Source organism: Dryas octopetala, chromosome 2, assembly GCF_963921425.1.
Source record: "Dryas octopetala chromosome 2, drDryOcto1.1, whole genome shotgun sequence".
Lineage (NCBI taxonomy): Eukaryota > Viridiplantae > Streptophyta > Magnoliopsida > Rosales > Rosaceae > Dryas > Dryas octopetala.
Window position 1 is genome coordinate 32,452,394 of NC_141367.1, and position 13,755 is coordinate 32,466,148.

The 13,755-nt window shown below is 37.5% G+C and overlaps 2 protein-coding genes across 8 annotated transcripts; one reads left to right on the plus strand and one right to left on the minus strand.

Moving 5' to 3' along the window:
* Positions 1 to 3,956: 3,956 nt before the first annotated feature.
* On the plus strand, positions 3,957 to 9,793 carry NUC-L1 (nucleolin like 1). Of its 7 annotated transcripts, none has more exons than XM_086233285.1 (19): positions 3,957 to 4,115; positions 4,238 to 4,286; positions 4,461 to 4,636; positions 5,186 to 5,314; positions 5,401 to 5,511; positions 5,635 to 5,775; positions 6,053 to 6,157; positions 6,290 to 6,376; positions 6,615 to 6,746; positions 6,971 to 7,099; positions 7,197 to 7,289; positions 7,675 to 7,725; positions 7,818 to 7,903; positions 8,104 to 8,221; positions 8,414 to 8,493; positions 8,592 to 8,685; positions 8,786 to 8,877; positions 9,054 to 9,394; positions 9,590 to 9,793. In XM_086233285.1, the coding sequence occupies exons 1-19, from the start codon at positions 4,083 to 4,085 to the stop codon at positions 9,616 to 9,618; spliced, it is 2,076 nt and encodes a 691-aa protein (XP_086089411.1). In that variant the 5' UTR covers positions 3,957 to 4,082; the 3' UTR covers positions 9,619 to 9,793. The 7 variants fall into 7 exon arrangements, with proteins under 7 accessions (XP_086089411.1, XP_086089412.1, XP_086089415.1 ...); XM_086233286.1 differs by having other exon boundaries at positions 7,206 to 7,289; XM_086233289.1 differs by lacking the exon at positions 6,615 to 6,746.
* Positions 9,794 to 10,009: 216 nt separating this feature from the next.
* On the minus strand, positions 10,010 to 13,272 carry GH9C1 (glycosyl hydrolase 9C1). Its single transcript, XM_086231760.1, has 11 exons — positions 13,048 to 13,272; positions 12,749 to 12,961; positions 12,324 to 12,524; positions 12,156 to 12,242; positions 11,896 to 12,060; positions 11,649 to 11,772; positions 11,376 to 11,539; positions 10,895 to 11,228; positions 10,735 to 10,776; positions 10,552 to 10,596; positions 10,010 to 10,433 (listed from the first exon to the last, which is right to left on the minus strand). Exons 1-11 carry the CDS (start codon positions 13,270 to 13,272, stop codon positions 10,144 to 10,146), a joined length of 1,890 nt encoding a protein of 629 aa, XP_086087886.1. The 3' UTR covers positions 10,010 to 10,143.
* Between the last annotated feature and the right edge of the window lie 483 nt (positions 13,273 to 13,755).

Consider the following 13,755-nt stretch of genomic DNA (forward strand, 5'->3'; position numbering starts at 1 on the left):
GCTTGGAAACGCAATGCTCTGGCCGTCTCAAGGATGTGACGGTGCTTGCGTTCCACAACACCATTTTGTTGTGGTGTGTAGACGCAAGTGTGCTGATAAAGGATCCCATTTGCTTGAAAAAATTTGCGCATAGAGAAAAACTCTCCCCCATTATCCACACGTATTGTTTGTATCTTGGAATTGAATTGTGTTTGGACAAAAGCAAAAAAGGATTGAAGAAGAGACTGTGTTTCATTCTTATGGTGCATGAGAAAAATCCAAGTGAACCGAGTGTAATCATCCACTATGGTTAAAAAATAACGTGCCCCGGAAAGAGAAGCCAGTTTATGTGGCCCCCAAATGTCGCAGTGAATAAGAGAAAAAGGTTTAGAAGTTGAAATTGAACTTTTGCCAAAAGGGAGACGAGTCTGTTTAGCCAATGGACAGACATCACAAGTATTATTCGAATGAAAAGGGAAATGTAACAAATTTTTAGCCATAAATTGGAGTCGGGATGGAGATAAGTGACCCAAACGCCGATGCCATAAATGAGTAGAGGTGGTGACAAGATGACAAGATGGACTGGTGATGGAGGATGAGTGGTTGGATGCTAACGCCACAAGGTAGTAAAGGCCCCCACATTGTCTACCCAAGCCAATCGTCTTCTTCGTACCCAAGTCCTGTAAAAGACACCAAGAAGGAAAAAAGGTTACGGAACAGTTTAATCCTTTTGTAAGTTTACTCACAGACATAAGATTGACCTTAAAAGAAGGCACACACAAAACATCTTTTAAAGAAATATGGGAATTCAAGGATAAATTGCCAACAGAGGAGATGGAAGCTTTGTCCCCACTAGGTAAAATAACTGGTGACAGGGAGGTGTTCAAGTCTTTGGTAGTGAGAGAATGCGGAGAAGAAGTAATATGGTCGGTGGCTCCACTATCGATTAACCATCGATGGAAAGGAAAATAGGATTTTGACAAACCTGATGATGATCTAGCCGCATTGGCCTGAATACCTGGCTGTTCATTTTCGTTCCCATTTACCAAGGAGAAGATTTGGTGGTATTGATCTTCTGAAAGATTAGGCATGGCAGCTTGTAGTTCTTGCAAGGTAGGATTGGAAACCACATGATTAGCCGAAGAAGAACCAGCCCCATGCTTGTCACGACGTCCATTGGATTTGTTGGACTTGTGAAAACGGTGTCCTGGAGGAAAACCATGCAATTTATAGCATGTGTCTATGGTATGATGGTCCCTGTCACAGTGCGAGCAATGAAGAGGCTTGCGATTGGGATTATAAGGCCTTTGGTTTTGTCGAACGGCCATGGCAGCAGGTTCCATAGTTGGTCGAGAAGACCCCAATTCTTGTTGCTTCTCTTCTTGAGAAATTAGAGAATAGACTTTGCGGAGAGATGGTAAGGGCTGCATCAGCAAGATCTGACCACGTGCTGCAGCATAGGACTCGTTAAGGCCCATGAGGAACTTCATGACTTTGTTCCTTTCTTCTTGCTCTGCATGAGTTTTCATGGCTCCACAGGTACAAGAGACAACATCGTTGTCTGAGGCTAGTTGATCCCAAAAACCCTTCAACTTGGTATAATAGGCAGCAACGGTCATCTGATCTTGAGAAAGAGAAGCGATTTCTCGCTGGATCTGAAAAATCCTCGGTGCGTTGCTCTGAGAGAAGCGTTCATTCAGATCTTGCCAGATGTCATGGGCAGTGTCTGAGTAAATGACGCTGTCAGCTATGTCTTGTTCAAGAGAGTTCAAGATCCAAGATAGGATCATGTCATTGCAACGCTGCCAACAAGAAAGATTATCTGCAGTAGCCTTCTCTGATGGCTTCTTGATAGTACCATCAACGAAACCAAGCTTGTTCTTGGCACTCAAGGAGATTCTCATGGAACGATACCAAGTCCCATAGTTATCACCATTCAAGCGTTTGGAAACAAGGACCATCCTTGGATGATCTGAATGATGAATGAAAAAAGGGCTAGAAGCATCGTTTGTGCTTCCATCCTTGGAAGAATAGGATCTGTTTGAATTATCACCCATGATTGAAAAAAAGATCAACTTACTGAAGACAAAGATTGTCTAAACGAAAAAACAAGAGCTGAGGTTCAGAATCCCCGCTCTGATACCATGTAAAAAAGCATAAGCAAATATTTGTAATTGGCTTACTTTCTCATTACGTTGGCAAGATCTTTATACAGCAGTGATCATACAGAAGTGATCCTACAATTAAGCTATCCTACAATTAAGCTATCAGTCCTATAATCTAGCTGTACAATAGAAGGAAAGTAATGTACGAAGTCAACCTATACAAATTAATTCAATGATACAATCCCTAACTTGCGTGAATATCCCAATGACTTCTCAACTGCTAAGCACCCCTAATGTGGGAATTTGAATCCCCATAAGGTTTTCTTTCATTATGTAATGGGAAGAGATTAAAATCAAGAGAAAATTACAAATTTGGTGCACTTATTTTATATCTAGTTCAATAATAGTACACGATTTTTTTAAGTTCAATTTTAGTTTACTTATTTTATACCTAGTTCAATTTTAGTTTACGATCTTTTTTAAGTTATAATTTTAAATCATTTAGGTTGTGTTTTCTTCAATTATAATTGAAGTTTAAGTTATATTTCACCATTTCTTAGTCATATGAACCAATTTGAAGTATTAAAATCAAAGATAATTGAAGTTTGGTGAAGTTTGAAAAATCTGAAAATTTTATAGGAAAAATTGGTAGGTTTGGGTACCCTATTTTGGGGCCAATTATCTTGAGTTTTAGAACTCCGATTTGAATGATGTTTATATAATTATAAAGAGGAGATGTATAGCTTTAAAATAAGTATATGTTTGCTGAATTTGGTTGAGATTTGATAGGGTAAAAGGCGAAACAAATTTGAAAAAACAAATCTGGACCTCTATTGAACAAGTAGAACAATTAGTAGAACAAACAGTACTTAAAAAAGATCGTTGATCAAAATTGAACTAAATATAAAATAAGTTGACTAAATCTATAATTTACACTAAAATCAACTTTAGGTCACAATAAATGTTGTTTTTAGTATCATTAATGAATGGGTAATATTGACTGCATATAGTAGAGAGATGCAATCTTAGTATAGTTATCGAATTCTAGTGCAAGAATATAACCTTGTGGACGTTTGCACTAACTTGTATCATGCATACTCTGGCAAAATATGGCTCTTCTTGAATCTTGACGGTATATTGTTTTATATGTTTGTTATATACTTCTCAATCTCTCGTTGTGTTCGTGCAATCCAAAAATAATTATAAAGGTAGTAATACTTAATTTTACGTTTTGTTTTTCTATTTATGTCTTTCTTTGTAAAAAAAAAAAGTATGACCTTTTTAGTAATTTTATGAAATGATAAAATGATAATAATTATTTATTTTTTATTTTTTATAGGAAAAAGAATTTGTGAGTTGCAATGAAATCACTCTTTAGTGAAATATTCATTTACAAAACAAAATTTGTAACAACTTTAATAAATAATAATAATAATTATGGGAAAATGTCTAATTTAATTTTCACACAATACAACTTCTTAAAGTTCAACCAATCAATCCTGTGATTCCACACAAAAAAAAAAAAAAAAATCTTTTGACCAATAAAATAAAGAAAAATACCAAGTAAATCTCCTTCTTTACGCGAGAAAAATTTGGGTGAAACGCTCCCGAGTCACGTCACTCAATCATAATTTCATAAAAAATAAAAATAAAAAGCTATATAACATATGTATCGGGTGTGAGCGCAGCAGACTACTAATATTCTATAATCACACGACTGAACGGTGCAGATTCAAACAACTCAAAACGCACAGTAGAGAGGCACATAACACACGCTTACATGCCTTGAAAAAAAAAGGAACACACACGCTTACCCGTCAAAAACCCTAACCCCTCGCTGTTTCGAAATTATATAAATAGAGAGCCTCGATATGTATTCCACATCATTTACCCACCGCTCTCCCAAAACCCTACACCCTAAACCTTAGGGTTTTTCAGAGCAGAGCCTCCACTTCTTCTTTTCACTTTTCTCTTTTAAGTGCTATCCCAGTATTTCAAATGGGAAAATCAAGCAAGAAATCAGCCTCCAAAGTATGTCTCTTCCCAACCCGTTTTGTCTTGTCAAGTCGTTGATTTTGTTTCGATGGTTTTGTTTTTCTAAGTTTCGATGGTTTTGTTTTGTTTTTCTGATTGGGGTTTTACTTTTTACACAGGTTGAAGCAGCTCCTGCTGTAGTCCCAGCCCCTAAGTCTGGAAAGAAAGGTATAAACTTTTCTGAGGTTATAGAATATTTTCATTTAGTTTTAAATGGGTTTGCTCATGATATTGTGAGAGGATGATATATAATTATTGGCTTTAGTTTTTCTGTATGGTTCTTTTGCATTGAGATGCTTTTGGATGTTGGCTAAGCTCTTTTGGGTGTGGTTATGTTTAAAGGGAAGAGAGAAGCTGAGAATGAGATAGAGAAGGCAGTGAGTGCTAAGAAGCAAAAGAGAGAAGAGGTAGAGCAGGCTCTTCAGAAGAAGAAGGTTGAAGCAAAGACGCAAAAGAAGAAAGAGGAAACTAGCTCTGACGAATCTGATTTATCTTCATCAGACTCTGAGGAGGAAAAGGTTTGTTATGTCATTCATTAGTTTGTGTTGATAATTCATTGGACTGTCTGTTAATTGTCTCTCTGCTGTGTGTTTTTTTGTTAACATATTTGCTTAAAAATATCTGGAGACTACAGGACTAACTTTATATGATTGTTTGTCTTGAAGTTTTATTATTCAAAAAGATTAAATTTCAATTTCAATGATCTTTTTAAAAATTGGTTATGACTTTTGCTGCTCATCCAAATGTCACTTGTGTTTATATTGCAATATGACAATGATAGGATTTTTGACCGATTCTGAAAGGTCTGTGATTAAAAAGCTTTGAACCAGTTTATTTTTCTTAGTGTATCATGGAGAGAGTCCTATAGCCTTGGTTATGATTTTAGTTTTATGGGGAACTTGATTTGCTCATTGTATCAAAATCTTCATATTCCATTTTTGTGTTGTTGACTTATATGGCTTCAAATGATTCTCACTCTGAATGTTAACTGCTGAATGAACATGGTATCTCTTTCCTTTATTTTTATTCCATAAACAATTATAATTGATTATCTTGACGTGTCCCAGAAACCTGCTCCCAAAGCTGCAGTACCTCCAAAAAAGCAGGCTTTTCCTGCTAAAAATGGTGCACCTGCTAAGATAGGAAAGCCATCCAGCAGTTCGGAATCTTCAGATGATGACACTGATGAGGATGAAGTGCGTATACATTTTAACTCTAATTTCACTGACATTCATGAATCCAATTTATTATTAGACGCTTATTTTTCCTTGTGTGTGTGCAGAAACCTGCTGCTCCCGCAAAACAGCCAGTTGCTGCAAAAAATGGGACAGTTGCTAAGAAAGCCTCATCCAGCAGTTCAGATTCTTCCGAGGAAGAATCCGATGAGGATGAAGTGAGTAGCAATTTTCTTTATAAGACTTATGATGTATATAGATCCTGATAATTTATTATGTTTAATTTATTGTTTCATAGTAGAGTGACTTCTTCTAATTGTGTATTAACTGTTTGCTTTTAGGTTCCTCAATCCAAGGTAACTGCATCATCCAAAAGGGTGACTGAAGTTGCAGCCAAGAAGGGCTCATCTGCTGCTTCAAAAAAGAAAGATGACTCCACCGAGAGCTCAGATGAGGATTCTAGCGATGATTCAGAGGATGATGTGAGTTTGGGTTTTGCTTACTTTGTTGCCTTTCCTTCATGTAAATAGTTTGTGTAAGTTATTCTTGAAAAGAAGTTCTTCTATGGGGCATGCCCTATGTTGCTTCTTCTCACGAAGAGGTTCAACTCACAAACATGGGCCCCACATCATTGTGAGAGGTCTTATAGGACATGCTCCATACAAGAACCAGTCTTTAGTTTGATCCTGGACCATGAAACTTGGGTGTTTTAAGAAGATAAAAATTTCTATGCTCAGTGTTGTGCTCTTGCGTGTTTAGGAACCTCCAAAGGTTACTGCTTCTAAGAAAGTTCCAACAGTGTCTGCTAAGAAGGCAGAGTCAAGTAGTGACTCTGATGAAGATAGTGACTCTGATGAAGATGAGGTGTGAGCCAATGCTTAAAAACTTGTATTATTTAATAGGAATTACAATGTAGATTTAATCACTTGATTTGGGAAATATGTTCTATGCATTTTAGTAATTAGTTTGAAATGTATTCTGTGTGAGCATGTCTAGGAAAAAAATGTGAATAAGGTATCTGCTACAACCCCTAAAGGAAACAAGGATTCCAGTGATAGTTCCTCTGAATCCGAGGAAGAAAAGGTTTGTTTCTGTCACTTTCCTTTTGGAATGTGTTGCAGCTAGTAAACTGGTTAACTCTTAGAAAGGTTTGATATTGTAGTTTTTATGTAGTACCAACATTTTGGGCATTATATGTGGGGGCAGAAAGCCCTTGCAAATGTTTCTCTTTATAGAGGATGAGGCAAAATAGTGAATTTTTTTTTTGTATAGCCTTTATAGTAATTCCCACGACGGTATCAGCATATTTATCTTGTTGCAGGGTAAAACAAAAAGGGTTATCCCTTCTGCTAAGAGAGCTCAACCAACTAAAAAGATTGATGAGAGTTCAGAAGAAAGTGACTCTGATGAAGATGATGATGATGAGCCTCAAAATAAGAAACCAAAGGTTTCGGTATGCCACTTATCTTGCCTAATCTTGTTTATATTTTGTTCACCTTTATCAGAGTGCTCATCGTCATCGTCATCATCTTCATCAGAATCTTTTTTCTGAACTTCCATCATCTTCATCAGTCACTTTCTTGTTTATATTTGTTCACCTTTATATCTTTCATATTTCTGCGTACCTTGTTTCCTGTAATTGATTACCATATTGCCTATATCATGGTTGAACTCAAGGTTGCTGCAAATGCCGGAAAACCAAGTGCAAAAGCTGTTCCAAAGGAAAGCATTTCTGAAAGTTCAGATGAGGAGGAGAGTGATGATGATAGTTCAGATGAGGAGCCTTCAAAGACAGTGAAAGCAAAGGTGAGAAGTCTTGGTTTTTATTGGAGTAAAATTACAAGTTGCATTAGATTCTATTGTTGGGGTCATTTGTGGTCTTGCTGATTTTGCAATCTTGCAGCCTTCACAGAAAGACAGTAGTGAATCAGAAGAAGAGTCTTCATCAGAAGAAGATGAGGATGAGGATGTACCTTTAAAGACTCCAAAGAAAAAGGTATGTTTACTGTATTCAGCATTGGTTGTGGTTTTAGTTTGATTGAGGTTATGCTTCTAGGGCTTCTAATTCTACTTGCCCCATGAAAATTATGTTGAATGTTCTAATTGACCCCATCTATCTCTCATTTAGTGGACTTTTGACTTTTGGGGCATTGAATTCTACTTGCATCATCATACTGAAGTTGAATGTTCCAATCTTTCATCTGCTCATGAGGATTGTTGAATTATTGTTTACTAACAAATCAAATTACAAAGAGCTACCAATATTTGTCCAACTTGTACCGTGTCTAACATTAACTTTTTACCATGCTGTTGAACAACTAATATTTTGTTTATATGCCTGAGCTATGTAACTCATGTTACCCCAACTCTTGTGTGAACAGGACACTGATGTAGAAATGGTAGATGCTGATTCAAAATCTGGAAAGAAAGCTGTAATTGACCTCTTTTTTCCTCTTTTGTCCATTGTATTATCAGGTTGCCCTCATATATGTTGTGTTCTTATCTTCTTATTATAATTGTGCAGCCTCAAACCCCTGCTACTCCTGAAGCAACTACTTCTAAGACTTTGTTCGTTGGCAACCTGGCATTCAGTGTTGAGCGATCTGATGTGTATGTTCTGCTTAATTTAAACTCTTATTATTCTTTAGTTGACTTTTAAATGCCTTCACTTCTGAAGCAACTAAGACTTTGTTAGTTGGCAACCTGCCATTCAGTGTTGAGCGATCTGATGTGTATGGGTAGCTTAATTCAAACTTTTTTTCTACTTTAGTTGACTTTTATCTAATAGTACTAAACTACTAATTATGTAGGGAACATTTCTTCAAGGATTGCGGTGAAGTCGTTGATGTCCGTTTCTCCACAAATGAGGATGGACAGTTTAGGGGATTTGGGCATGTGGAATTTGCCACAGCAGAAGCAGCGAAGAAGGTAGGACCTTGTTCTTGATTTCTCTTTCTGGTTTAGAACGGAGGAGAGGTTATGCCTTGGAAGTGGGGCTTTTAGGTTCTTAAATTCCAATTATAGTGCTTTACTTCTCTTCTCAAAAATAATAGTGCTCCTCTTTAAACCATATGATCAGGTTCTTAGCTCTGTTACTAAGCCAATACTGTTTTACTACAGGCTCTTGAATTGAATGGTATGGAGTTGCTGAATCGTGAAGTGAGACTTGATCTGGCTCGTGAAAGGGGTGCTTATACACCGTATGTACTTTTTGATTCTTAACTGCTATGTACAATGTTTCAATTCGAGGATCTCATTAATGACATTTCTACTTGTTTTTTCATTGACAATAATTTAGCAAAGAGGGCATTAACTCATACCAGAAGGGAGGACAAGGCCAGTCCCAAACAATATTTGTACGGGGTTTTGATAAATCCCTTGGGGAGGATGAGGTAATGTTGCACAATATACTGTAACTTTGTTATCTAGTTTCTTAATCGTATCTCATCTGTATTCTTAATCACTAATATAAACTAAATTTAAATTTTACAGGTCCGGACTGCCCTGCAAGATCATTTTGGTTCTTGCGGAGAGATCACTAGGGTGTCCATCCCAAAAGATTATGAGACTGGCGGCCCCAAGGGGTTTGTGCTATTTCTTTTGTTGGTTATGTATTTTTACAGTAAATTTTGTCGATTGTTGTTTTATTAATTAGTTACCAAATGGTACACCTGGTGGCTGATTTCTTATTGTTTTTGGTAATGCCCTCCTTTTATTTTTTTCCCCTCAAGTTAAATTAATTATCTCAATAAAATTGCAGGTTGGCTTATTTGGACTTCAAGGATACTGACAGTTTCAACAAAGCTCTTGAACTTAATGGAGTTGAACTTGGAGACAGTTACTTGACAGTAGAAGAGGCCAAACCCCGAGGTGATTTCCGTGATGGTGGTGGAAGAAGTGGTGGAAGGAGCGGTGGTAGAAGTGGTGGTGGCCGTTTTGGTGGTAGGGATAGTGGTGGCCGTTTTGGGGGTAGGGATAGTGGTGGCCGTTTTGGCGGTAGAGGTGGAGGTAGAGGTGGAGGTGGCCGAGGTTTTTCTGGAGGGCGTGGTGGTAGAGGACGCGGAGGCTCGAATAAACCAAACCTAGCTGCTCCTGGAACAGGTTGGCAGCTTTTATCCTCGTTGATTAAGTTTCTATATTGTGAACATTTCTTAATCTAGCTGTATGAGACGTGTATGGCTGTTATACTTTTGAAGGATTACAGCATCCTTGAAAGTGGCAAAATGGTTTATAATAGACCTGATAGGCTTTCATATGATTCCATTTTCTGATTAATCTCATCTTGTTTTGCTGCAGGGAAGAAGACAACTTTCAATGACGAGTAGATCAAGAGAGATTTTGGAGACTTTTTAGCTGTTCTTATTATTATATTTTTTCTGGAAGACATGTTATGGTTTTGACTTTGACTTAGACATACTGTGAAAGTGAGTCGTGGAATTCCTGGATTTGACGTATTTAATTAATTTTGAGCATTAATATAATATATATTGTTACTTTAAATTTGAATTTTGATTAGGGCTTGTCCATAATTTTGTTTTTATCAGCATACGCACTTGTGGTGTATCTCATCTGGGATAATTAGTTTCATATATCTGTTGCAGATTGAGGCCATATCACAATTACGAATTATATGCATGAAAATGTTGTCAAAAATTTGTTGGCAACTAGTCAATGCTTGGCTTGATAGGTGAGAAACATTATATGAATAATGTACGGGGCAAAGAAGTAAAATGCCACTGCCTAGTCAGTTACACAAAGACATGTTGTGAGAAACTAGAAAATGATCTTTTAAACACTTGTTGCTTGTTGGTCTGTGTTGGTTCTTGTTTGTGTAGCATGTGGTTGAATGGTCAATGGTAGCTTAGAATGGAAATGCTTGCTTGAGGGCCGCCTTGAATGTAAACGAAACTGCACTCTGAGCCAGACTGCAGCACCTTTTGCCATTGAGGAAGCTCATAAGTGTTCTTGTCTGGTGTTGCAGAGAGACCCCATAAAGGCCCTTTGAGGTTTTCGATCACCAGCTTTACATCTGTTACTGGTTTCTGTGATGTGTTCTTCAATATCACCTTGTGGCGATAATATGTTGTTCCTCCAACAGACCATGTGTAGCTTATTGAGTGGATGAATTTGATAGGGGTGTCTGCCAAAGGTGAAGCCAACATATAATCATACTAGAATTAGATGGCATAGAATGTTTAAGTAGTAGGCTGTCATGAAGAAGCAAAACAATTTAAGAAATTAAAATTGTCATCGGATACCTGATATTTTGTTGGGTGCTGGTGTTTCATGGTGATTATTAGCACCTGTAAAATAGATAGCATATAATGTTTTAAATAGCGAAAAAAAAAAAAAAATTGTGAGCAAACTCTTTTTATCAGATGGTTGCATTTCTATCTAGTGAGCAATTTAGGTGGGTCTGAATAGAATTTCTTAAGACTTACTTGGTGTTGTTTGGTGGGAGTTTGGTGATCCTCTATTATGAGCTGTAAAGTAAAAAATAAGGCAACATCAGAGTTGTTAATTTGACCTTAGCTAGATTACTATGAATATATAGGATTTTATATCTATACATCCATCATGAGTCATGAAAATCCTAGTTACCTGGAATACCATTTAAACTCTGCAACTTAGAGAAGAGGCCTACAAGGGGACCGCAGCCGGAAAGTGTGGGCTCTGTCTGTTCATAAGTGGACCGGTCATCGGAGAAGTTATCTTTCGGATCAGGACCTCCCACAAGGGCCCCATAGATGACATTAGGATTTGCCTCAGGGCGATGATACCATGTCTCAAATCCTTGCACACATCCAACCACAGAATGCACAACAGATACAGAAGGAATGGAAGCTCCTCTGTGGTGTACATGAATTGGATACTTTGCTCCATACCCAACTATGTAGCTCATGGACTTGGGGTTTTTACCAAGTATGTAGTCAGCCTGTGCAATTAACCAAATTATAAACCCATCAAGTCTAATTTTAGTATGACTATGACATAGTATATAATTGTTTTGAATATGAAATATTGAAGATATATATTAGGCCAAACATGGAAGGCATATAAATATATCCCCAGACATGCATACCTGTGACTTGGCAAAATTGAGGAGCTCTTGTGGTTGAATTTGTCCTTCCGGACAAGTGAGCTTGGCATTTGCAGCAGAGAGATATTCAGAGTATACAGCCATAAGAAATGAAGCAGAAGTTACATACTGCAAGTTGTTCCATTCACGAACGTACAATAATCCCCCTGGTTTAGAATAAGAAAGTAGTATCAAAGAGTAGGAATGTAAATCATATTGAAAGTATATAATTCAAATGGGTCAATGAGGCATATTGTATGTAGTTTTGACTCTAACCAGGAGTTGTGTGCACATTGTAGCCATCGTTTTTCTGTAGACAAGCACAGGCAAAGTAATCTGCTTTGGCCTTATATTGCTTTAGAGTGGAAGTATATGCACCACCCTTTCCCTCCAACAGTACCTGCAATAATAATAGTGGCTCTAAATCTTGTTAAAACATATGTGAATTAATTTCTTTGAACTGCAACTCCTAAAAATGCATGCATAAACTACATTAATTCAAAAATTCTTTGAAATTAATTACCTTTGAGAGAAGGATTTGCACACCAGCATATTTGTTATCCCAAGAGAATTCCTTCACTGCCCAACCAGTTCCACCCATATACACAGCGTTGTCCACCACATACTTGAGGTAGTACTCATCATTGGTCGCTTTGTAGAGCCACGTAGCAGCCCATAGTAGCTCATCCTTTTACCAAAAGAGAAATATATATTTACAAATTAAGAAGGTACAATTCAAAAAACCAAAAAAATGGAGATGGGAAAAACAATATGTATGCCTACCGAATAGCCTGATGAAGTATAGAATTGCTTAGCACACTGGATGGACTCATCATATAGTCCTCTAAATCTATCCGCAAATGTGAAAAGCTGCAATAATAATTTGTTAAAAATGATGGAAATGAAAATCAATACGAATGATCGATGGCAGAAAAAGCAGAGAAAATAAACCTGTTTTGCATGAACTAAGAGGAGAGCAGAGTAGGAAGAGTTGTAAGGCTTGAAAGCTATAGCAGCTGCTGCCAAGGCAGCTGCAGTTTCACCAGCAATGTCTGAACCAGGATGATCCTCATCAATCTTGTATCCATTTCTTGGAGTTGTCATGTCTTCTGCACGCTCCCAACAATAGTGATCAGAGCCCCCATCTCCCACCTGCAGTATCAATTAATTATGTTAATCATTAACAAATGCATGCATTAGTAATAGTAAAATTAATTAACACCATGCATTTATTTTCTTAATTTTGGTGAAATTAAGCGTGCAGCTGCAGGTAGGTGATCTACCAAGATTCAACAGGAAGTAGTACAAATTGTACATGAAAACATGCATATAGGTGACCAAAGTATATCTATCTCTATCTCCCATAGGTAGCATACCTGTCCCCAGAGAACATTAGGTTGTGTATGTGCTTTCATGAAGTAGTCAGTGCCCCATCTGATGGCCCATAAGGTGTGACCCATTTGGTCTAAGTCTGTGATTTCCTTCCTGAACTCAATAGCTCCCCATGAAAGCATTGTCACAGTAAATGCCATTGGCAACCCAAATTTCACATGGTCCCCTGCATCATAATACCCTCCAACCAAGTCCACCTGCAAAATTCATGTCCCTTAATTAATTACAGCACAACTAATCCTGATCAGTGTATGTACAAGTATTAATTAATTGTGTTAATTACCCCTTGAGCAAGGCCGTCCCTGAGTCCCGAGTCACCACGCCACTTGACTCGCTGGGTTGATGGCAATTTACCTGACCTTTGTGCCTCGAAAAACATCAAGCTCTTGTCGAGAGCCTCGCTATAGTTGAAGTACTCTGTGGCGGTGGCTGCTTCTGGGTGAAGAACAAGAACTAGTAGTACTACTAGCAATGCTATGCAGAGTAGGGAGTTGAAGTTCCTCATCATATGCATGAATGGTCGATCAGGTGGTGGCTTGGAATGTTACTTGGCTACTGCTGTCTACATATATGCATGCGCACAAGCTTATATAGAAAATAAGGAGAGAAGAAATGAATTGGTCTCTAAATTCTGTAATCATTGTTGTAGGTAGGAGTAGCAGCCCTCACGTTGTGATTGACAATATCATATTTATTAATATTTATCCCTCACACACGTACACAATTAAGAGCAGTAGAGCTTCCCACGTTCAACTGCGAATGTTTTTTTTTGGCCACCAACTGCGAATGTTTGACGACGTGCAAGGCCGACTATATGCTGTTGCACCTCTATGCTACTTAAGGTGATCGAAGTGGCCTTAGCATGTCTCTTCATCAAGACCTTCCGTCATGCATTCGTTAAAATGTTATTTGTCCCAATTTAATATATAATATTACTTTCGTCAAATAATATTAATAAAAAATAAGTTTAATACCAATTAATTAATAATTG

Coding starts and splice junctions, on each gene's coding strand:
- NUC-L1 (XM_086233285.1), top strand. CDS start 4,083: ATGGGAAAATCAAGCAAGAAATCAGCCTCCAAA. Junction 6,158..6,289: donor GTGACTCTGATGAAGATGAG/GTGTGAGCCAAT, acceptor GAGCATGTCTAG/GAAAAAAATGTGAATAAGGT. Junction 6,747..6,970: donor ATAAGAAACCAAAGGTTTCG/GTATGCCACTTA, acceptor GTTGAACTCAAG/GTTGCTGCAAATGCCGGAAA.
- GH9C1 (XM_086231760.1), bottom strand. CDS start 13,272: ATGATGAGGAACTTCAACTCCCTACTCTGCATAGCATTGCTAGTAGTA. Junction 12,243..12,323: donor TCTTAGTTCATGCAAAACAG/GTTTATTTTCTC, acceptor TTATTATTGCAG/CTTTTCACATTTGCGGATAG. Junction 10,777..10,894: donor GAGTTTAAATGGTATTCCAG/GTAACTAGGATT, acceptor TTTACTTTACAG/CTCATAATAGAGGATCACCA.